The sequence below is a fragment of the Ananas comosus genome, linkage group 20 (genome assembly GCF_001540865.1).
Source record: "Ananas comosus cultivar F153 linkage group 20, ASM154086v1, whole genome shotgun sequence".
Lineage (NCBI taxonomy): Eukaryota > Viridiplantae > Streptophyta > Magnoliopsida > Poales > Bromeliaceae > Ananas > Ananas comosus.
Genome location: NC_033640.1, coordinates 7391806 through 7400970, shown reverse-complemented (window position 1 = coordinate 7400970; position 9165 = coordinate 7391806). Strand labels below are relative to the sequence as shown.

The 9165-nt window shown below is 38.3% G+C and overlaps 1 protein-coding gene across 2 annotated transcripts in view; it reads left to right on the top strand.

Moving 5' to 3' along the window:
* LOC109725427 (transcription factor SPATULA-like) overlaps positions 455–9165 on the top strand; it is an 11071-nt gene continuing 2360 nt past the window's right edge. Inside the window, exons 1-4 of one of the 2 annotated variants that reach the window (XM_020254619.1) lie at positions 457–950; positions 1066–1158; positions 1270–1335; positions 1916–1981. In XM_020254619.1, coding sequence (XP_020110208.1) covers positions 867–950; positions 1066–1158; positions 1270–1335; positions 1916–1981 — 309 coding nt within the window. In that variant the 5' untranslated portion in view covers positions 457–866. Of the gene's footprint in view, positions 951–1065; positions 1159–1269; positions 1336–1915; positions 1982–9165 lie in introns of both variants that reach the window. The other variant, XM_020254621.1, reaches the window with a different exon arrangement.

Here is a 9165-nt window from a genome sequence, read left to right as displayed (position 1 = left end):
GATGAATATAGAAAAAAAATCTATAGTTGGTTCACAAAATAATCTCATGTTCTTGTTGTCAAATAATTTGAAAATTTTTTTATATGAAATGCCAAATATGAGAGGAAAGATAGAAAGAGAAAAAAGAAATAAAGAGAGAATAAAAATTTTAATAATATAATAGAGATAAAATGACTAAATTTCTCATTATTAAAAAATAAAAATACCCTTTTTTGAGGTACCTGGTAAGCGGTACCACTCCTAAAATGACCTGCTATTGTGCGCAGGTCACAATTTTAAGAATATTAAATCTATACCGTTGAGTGGGAGTAAATGAACGGTAATGAAAAAAAAAAAAAAGTATAGAAGCATTACTTTTATTATTAATATGATTTAAGTATGATACAGTAATACAGTAGACTTTCTTCGTGGCAAAAGCTTTTGGAGCAACCCAAAGCATGACACTACAATCCCAATTTTCTAAAAAGAAAACAGAGCAACCGCGTCACACAGATAAGACCATTATTTGTTCTGTACTTTGCGCTTTTGCAGAAACAATAATATAATAATATATTCAAATGTTTATTTATAAGCATTCACATGTCGAAAAGAAAACCAAAGACATAAGCAGCAGCAACCCAAAAAAAAAAAAAAAAAAAAAAAAGCCTGAAACGCAAGAAACCCGAACCCAACACACAAACCCATAATAGCTCATAAACATTACTCTCTCTCTCTACACAATAATAAATGCATTGTGATTCCGAGTCCTAAACCCAGTTCACATTTTCTTTTCTTTCTCCTCCCAGGAAAAGCTGCTGCATCTTTCTCTTGATCTCTCATTTCTTTCTAAATAAATCCTCTGAGGAGGAGTTGGAGTGTGAGCGAAAATGCCGTTCTCTTCGCTCGATCCGTACTCGGGCGGCGACTCGGACGAGCTGGGCAGCCGCGGCCATGATTTCGACGAGAGTGAGGTGGGAATTGATTCATTTCTTGTTTTTTTTTTTTTTTTTTTTTTTTTTTTTTTTTTTTTTTTGAGGTAGTGATTAGTAAATTTCTGGTAAAGTTAATGATTATGGGGGGCTGCAGGAGGGGGCGGAGGAGCCCGTGCGGCGGATCCAGCCGCGGAGTTCGGGGAGCAAGAGAAGCCGAGCTGCCGAGGTTCACAATTTGTCCGAGAAGGTTGGTTGGGGTTATCTTTCACCTCTGCATTCTGCAGTGCAGGTTGTGTTTTTATCTACACTGATTTTATTTTTGGTTTTCTTGTAAAACGGTTGATTCGCTTGGGAGCAGAGGAGGAGGAGTCGGATCAATGAGAAGATGAAGGCCTTGCAGAATCTCATACCCAACTCTAACAAGGTGTGTTTTTGTAATGCCCTAATAGTCCCGCATCGGATGGGAAGAGAATTGTGTATGAGAATGATCTTACGTGCTGTACGGGATAAAGTACTACACCACGTGTTTGGTGGGACCTCTTGAACTCGTAGGAGCCATTTGTAGAATCTCGCATCACCTGATTAAGTATTTTGGGCCGGCGGTGAGTTATTAGTGTTAGCGAAGTGGGTCATACTTAAAGTCGGTGGTTTTAGGCCCAACAAAGTTGCTAATAGTTGGGATATTAAGTTTGTTATCTACAGCATCAACAACCTAATTACAAGTTTCTGACACTTCGGACAAAGTTTTGTCAATAAGTTAGCTAAACAGACTAACAGTAGCATCCTTTTGTATCCTCTGGCCGGATTTGAATAAAAGATTTTGATTAGAAAAAGGTAAAAAAAAAAAAGGGTTACTAGTCTTAGTGGTGATTTGTGCTAATGGATTTTGGGTCAATGGTTTAGGCTCGACAGAGTTCTGATTACTGGTGGGCTAGCTACTTGGGTCATTATGCCGGTTCATTCGGTAGTCCTTTATTTACTGTAATTTTTATGCGTCGGTGTAGACAGATAAGGCGTCGATGCTTGATGAAGCCATCGAGTACCTCAAGCAGCTACAGCTCCAAGTGCAGGTCAGTTTCTGCTCCCAAAGTCCACATTTCTTTGTTGAAGATTATTTTAGGTATGTTCATTCGCATAAAGCGTTGCTTGATTAATTTCATAGGGAATTAATTGCTTCGTATGTTTATGGATGATTACTTGGATGATTCGCTGGTTTTCTGATTCAGATGTTTTGTCTTCATTCGGATTGTGGTACTATCTGACCGTTATCCTTTTGTTCTTAGAGAAGAATTTTTTTGGGCATTTTCATGTTCATTAGGGATGGCTAGTAAGACTCAATCATCCCATCAAATTTCTAGTTCGGGGCAGTGAAAATAGAAATATAGTTGAATAAGTTGAAACAAACTTAATAGGTACGATATATCATAGCTCAATAAGGTGAAACCCATTTGTCGTTACAAAATGTCGATTCTTTCTTACATGCTTTAACTTGACCACAGTTCAATGGGGATTTTTCCTACGAAAACTTGGTAGCCTGGACCATACCAAGCTGTACAATGCAACTTCTGTGACTTGTCTTCGTCTTTACTGGTAGTCTTTTTCAGTTGAAATGTGTAATAAAGCATGCAATGCAATTCCCATGCCATTAGAAAATGGAATTATGTATAGATTTTCTGCTCTTACTGTGTAATACCCAAGAAAATATTACACAGTTATGAAACTCCTCTGTTTTCTATTTTTATTTTATTTTTATTTTTTATGTGAGGAACTATCTGTTCAAGGCTGCTGCATACTAATCAACTCTCCAGATAGGATTCTTTTGGCAGTTTCTATTAACCTATTTTGGGAGTGAAACTCAAGTCACTGGTTTGCCTGAAAAACCAGTGCAAAAACAGGCTGCTTCAACAGCTGAAATTCATCTCGGGCCGGTTACGGAACATAGTAGATGTCCGAATTATCCCTCTTGTTTCACTTTTTTGGAATTTATGGTGCACCCTTCCTCTTCTTTCACTTTTTTGAAATTCATTTGGGGCCTATTAAGGAACATAGTAGGGATCCCAATTTTATTGTCTGTTGAATTCTCTATTCACTCTTTGTGATCTTGGTATTCAATCACAATCATCGATTTTTTTTTTTCTGTGATGACATTACTGTCCATTGTATGATGACCAACATAGGTTTTAACGCCTTCTCCCAGCATATCGAGATTGATTGTAGTTTTGTTCTTGAGAAGCTTTTACGTGGTTTATTTTTTACCCTATGGATTTCGTCTAGGCAACAGTTGGCCAACATATTTACAAAACCATTGTTGTGTGATTTGTTCCAAGAATTACAACTCAAACTTGGGCTGTGGACGTGCCCCTAGCCAGGTTTGAGGGGGAGCATAGAAAGTAGTACATCGAAAGATTCAAGTGCTTTTCATACGGAGGGTCTTTACTCAATTGCCAAGGAGGATTCAAATCATGATGGAAAGAATTGATTACCTTTGATTAGACCTTTACATTGAGGGCCTGTTTAGTTCACAGTTTGTAATATTCCAGTAATCCTTCGTATTCTTTATTGAAAATATTCAAATCATTACCATTCAATTCAAGTTGGATAGTTGTAAAAGGTGTTATAGAAGTAGTGAAATTATTGTTAATTTCTGATGGTAGGAACATAGTTAGTTAATTCGAATTCGGCAAAAATTCGGTACGGGTATAATTCGGTTAAAATTCGTCTTCTAATGTTTAAATTCGTTAAAAAATATGGCTAAAAAAAGGATTCGTTAATTATTCGGATACGTGATTTATACGGATATTATATGTTCACCAATCAAAAATTCGGAATTAAAAATTCGGCTATAAAATTAAATTTTTCTTTCAAATTTATACTATTATTATAATACTAAATATTTATTAAGAATATAAGAATAAGAAATACAAAATTAAACTAATTATTAAAAAAATAACAAACTATATTATACTTATAAATAAAATATTTTTAATAAATTTCTATATAAAAATAATATACTATATATAATAAATAAATATATATTTATAAATAAAATATATATATTATATATATATATATATGTATATATATATGTATATATATATGTATAATGTGAGGGAGCGGTCCACGAGGCCGCCTCGTGGACCGCGCGCAACTATACTCCTAAATGCTGAAAAGGAACGGTCCACGAGACAGTGACCTCGTGGACCGTGCGTGACTGGCCCTAAGTGCTTTTTCTCTTCGTCTTCCTCTGCCGAACTCCCTTTTGTTCTCCCAAAAACCTTTTTCGAACGACCAAACATGGGGAAAAGAATTTTTCAACCAAAATTTCTTTTTCGGAAGGATTTTATATAGATTCAAACACTCGCGAGTTCGGCGACGAGAGCGGCAGAGGAGGACGACGAAGACGACACGGACGAGTTGGCGACGAGAGCGGCAACGGCGCTACCCGCGAGTCCAGCCACCGCCCTTTTTTTGAGGCGAATCGTTCGCGAATTGCGAATAATTCGCGGATAATTATTTTTGATAAAAAAAACGTGATTTTTTTCGAATTTTTCTGAAAAATACTGATACGGGCGTTTAATTCGGTTATTAAAAAATTCACGAATAATTCGCGAATTAAACGCGAATTAACTAACAGAGGGTAGGAATACTAGATTACCATGTGTTAGGAGGTATTCTCGTTATGGGAATTATTATTTGTCCATTAATAAGAATATACTAGTTCTTAACCTCTCACCTAAGTGGCTTAATAATTGTAATGCCCCAATAGTCCTACATCGGATGGGATACTGATTTCGATCAGTTTATATGAGGCCTACACGCTAGTTATAATAACTGGGCTTAAGCATTTTGGGCCGGTTGTTTGGGCCCAATGAGTTATTGTTGCTAGCAGGTCGGATCGTTGTAATTGGTATCAGAGCCGAATACGAACCGAAAATGTGAGAGTTAAGTGCTATGCGGGACAAAGTGCTACACCAACGGATTTGGTGGGAGCCACCTCTTGAACCCGTAGGAGCCACCTCTAGAATCTCACATTGCTTGATAATTCTGGTCCTGGTCTGTTTGTCTGTGATCTGGTTTGGACCCAACGAGGACGTCAGGGTCTTAACAGGGGGAATTTGTAACGCCCCAGTAGTCCCACATCGGATGGGATACTAATTTTGATCAGTTTATATGAGGCCTTGCATGCTAGTAATAATAACTGGGCTTAAGTATTTTGGGCCGGTGGGTTGGCCCAACGAGTTATTATTGCTGGCGGGTCGGGTCGTTACAATATACAAGATATAAAATTAACAGTTCAAACGACAAAGATTAGAACAAAAGCAAATCAGATTTTGATAGTTTTAATTCCATTTATCAAGAGATAAATATTAAAAAATAATCATATAATCATGGATAAGAAAGTTAGATATTCTCGAGATTATAATAGGGATAAAAAAAATTGAAAGAAAGGAACCTTCTCAAAGACGATAATGTCGACGACGAGATGCCATTGACCGCGAACCAAGAATGCCGATAGAGATCAAGGAACACGGCTGAGGCGACAACGGCCACGGATGGCGGCAACAATGATGGTGATGAATGGTGTCGCGCGGGCATGCGGGAGAGGACAGAAGGCCGTACGAACATGAGGGGAATAGAGTCGATGAGAGAGAGAAAGAGGGAAAATGAGGTAGGTGGGTTAGGGTGCTGCTACGAATGGGAATCAAAACAAAATTAAGGATTAAGGATTAATTAGACACAATATGCTCCCGAGTCCCTCAACGATTAGAGTTTACGAAAAGGTCCACAATTTATAAGAAAATAGAACAAAACAAAAGGAATAAAGTGTAGGGGTGTTGCATCTTCCTCTTTTAGAAAGAAGTTTAGTCCTCTAAACTTAACATACCTTAGTTCTCGAAAAGCTGAGGGTACTTCGCCTATATCTGCTCCTCGAGCTCGTAAGTAACTTGTTGTTAAGAATGGTTGCTCCACTGGACTTTAACATACGGAATGGTTCGTCTTCTCAAAACTTGCTCCTTTCGGTCCACAATGTCGGATTGTTGGCGCTAACCATTAATCCCAAAAGCTCAAGCTGTTAAAAATACGCAACCAATTCACTTAAAGCATACAGATACAGTGCCCAGGGGTCTCAATTGTGACTCGGCCTACCTAGCCTCACGTCACTTCAAACATGACTCGGCCCAACATGACATCCCGCCACAGGGTAGGATGCTGGCCTATTTAAGCCAACAATTCCTCCTTCAGCATCTGCACATATTTGCAGCATATGGGAATCGAACCTGTGACCTCTGGCTCTGATACCACTTGTCGGATCGTTGGCGCTAACCATTAATTCCAAAAGCTCGAGCTGTTAGAAATACGCAACCAATTCACTTAAAGCATACAGATACAGCGCCCACGGGTCTCAATTGTGACTCGGCCCACCCAGCCTTATGCCACTTCAAACATGACTTGGCCAACCTAGCCTCACGCAATTTCGAATATGACTTGGCCCAACATGGCCTCTCGCCACAGGGCAGGATGTTGGCCTATTTAAGCCAACATATAATACGTACCGACTGTTCATCATAAGATAGATCTTCTCTAAGCTGCAAAGGTTCCGGCTCCATAACGTGGCACCTCTGCACTTTATCTCTTTTGTTTTGTTCTATTTTTTTATAAATTGTGGACCTTTACGTAAACTTTAATCGTTGAGGGACTCGACAGTATATTGTGTCTAATTAATCCTTAATACCTAATTCTATTTTGATTCCCATTAGTGGTAGCATTCTAACCCACCCACCTCTCATTTTCCTCCTTTCTCTCTCTCGCCAACTCTATTCCTCTCACGTTCGTACGGCCTTCCGTCCTCTCCCGTATGCGCGCGCGACGCCATTCATCACCATCATTGTTGCCGTCATCCGTGGCCGTTGTCACTGTAGCTGTGTTCCTTGATCTCTATCGGCATTCTTGGTTCGCGGTCGACACATCTAGCCTTCTTATGCATAGTTATATGATTATTTTTGAATATTTATCTCTTGATAATTGGAATTAAAACTATCAAAATCTGATTTGCTTTGATCTAATTTTTGTCGTTTGAACTGTTAATTTTATATTTGATAATATTACAACGACCTGACCCCCTAGCAACAATAACTCGTTGGGTCCAAACAACCGGTCTAAAATGCTTAAGCCCAGTTATTATTACTAGCGTGTAGGCCTCATATAAACTGATCGGAATCTGTATCCCATCAAATGCGGGACTATTGAGGTGTTACAAACTCCCCCTGTTTAGACCCTGACGTCCTCGTCGGGTCCAAACCATATTACAGACAGACAGATCAGGACCAGAATTACCTTACAGACAGACAGATCAGGACCAGAATTACCAGACGATGTGAGATTCTAGAGGTCGTTCCTATGGGTTCAAGAGGTGGCTCCCACTAAATTCGTTGGTGTAGCACTTTGTCTCGCATAGCACTTAGTTCTCACACTTCCTACTGGTATTCGACTCTAATACCACTTGTAACGACCCGACCCGTCAGCAATAATAACTCGTTGAGCCAAACCATCGATCCAAAATACTTAAGCCTAATTATTATTACTAGCATGCAAGACCTCATATAAACCGATCAGAATTAGTATCCCATCCGATGTGGGACTATTGGAGCGTTACAATAATTTAGTAACATACTTGTCATTCCTAATATAAAAATGCACAACATTTCACCAGAAAATTACAAATCTTGAACTGAACAGCCTTTGATTAGAATGTCCTTTCGTGAGGTTTCTTTAGAAGGAAACCTATTCATTGTATTTAGCTTTACCTCTCTTACATATAAAGAGCTTTTACGGGCACTCTCATGTGAAATTAGGCAAGGTCTAGCTGTTAATATCTCTCTGATAAGCCGTACAAATTTCTGGTAAGAATACGATCTATGAAATAGTCAAATAGAGGGAAGAAGCAAAGCTATTGTAAACCTATCAAGAAAATATTTTCAAGGAAGATGCAAAGCCAGGAATGCTATATGGTTTTGCAGCTACGAGTCAATGCTTGTGTTCAGCTAGTCCTATCTACCTGACTGTTATGCTGGAATGAAAGATGATGGGAAATATAATTGAGAAATAATAGTTTTCTAAGACGGACAATTGTGTATTCCAGTTGAAGTAAGAATCTTTAATCACGTCCGTAACAAGTTACCTGAAAGTTCCATATTTTACCATAACTTCCATTTAAGCATGTGCTTAGAGTAGTATATATGAAGAAATCATCAAAATGGCTGAAGATATCATATGGTAACATCTAGAAGTACAGCATCAGACAGTTCCCCTGCCACTAATATGTAGGGTGCTGTAGTAAGGTGTAAGTATTCTTTCCTCTTACTACATTGACAGAAGGAACATTACTAATCTGTATGCTCGTCCTTCTTTTCTTGGTCATAGCTTAATGTTACGTTAAGCTACAGGATAGAATCATTTAAATCTGTTAACTTGGTTGTTGCGGCACACTGTGAAAGATGTAATAGTAGGCAAAATATGACCTTGTTTCCCTTGAATTTATGCTTCTCTTGGGAATATTTATAAATTTACTCTTCAAGCTCACATTACGCCTACTAATCAATGTAGAAATTAGCATAGAGATGGAAATATGCTACACTATTGTTGAAAATATCGTATAGGCTTACATCTTTTTTACTACAAACTTTGCTACCAACTGCTCATAGAAGTTTGTGAACATCTTAACTATTTTTCTTTTGAATCTTGACTTGCATCAAACGACCTTTGGGTCTTAGCAGTTTCACAGTTCCAAAATCCGCCTCTTATCGAGATACTCAAATTCGTCTTACATGAGTTCATTAATGAACTACTATATTTGTGACAACTTCTATGCTAATGAACCCTTAAAACGCTAAAAGCTTCTGTCTTAATAGCTTACAACTAATGTACAGACAGAGTAATAAGATCAATAATAGTCAGCAATGCAACAAATCGTCTTGGCTGTGACAAATTATTAAAAGATTGGCCCGTCTATATCATACCTGCAAGACTGACCATATGTACAAGCTCAATGTGGCAAAATTGTTGTTAATGATCAACAGTGGTATGTCTGTTGTTACTGTTAACATGGCCTTGCTATCTTCTGACATTCACTTGTAATAGCTTATGGACTATCATGGTGCTTCATTCCTTGACATTTCATAAACAGGTTTGGGGGCGCCTTTCGTGCTATAGCTGGGGAGTGCATTTTTAGGGTTCCACCACCCCCCCCTCCCCC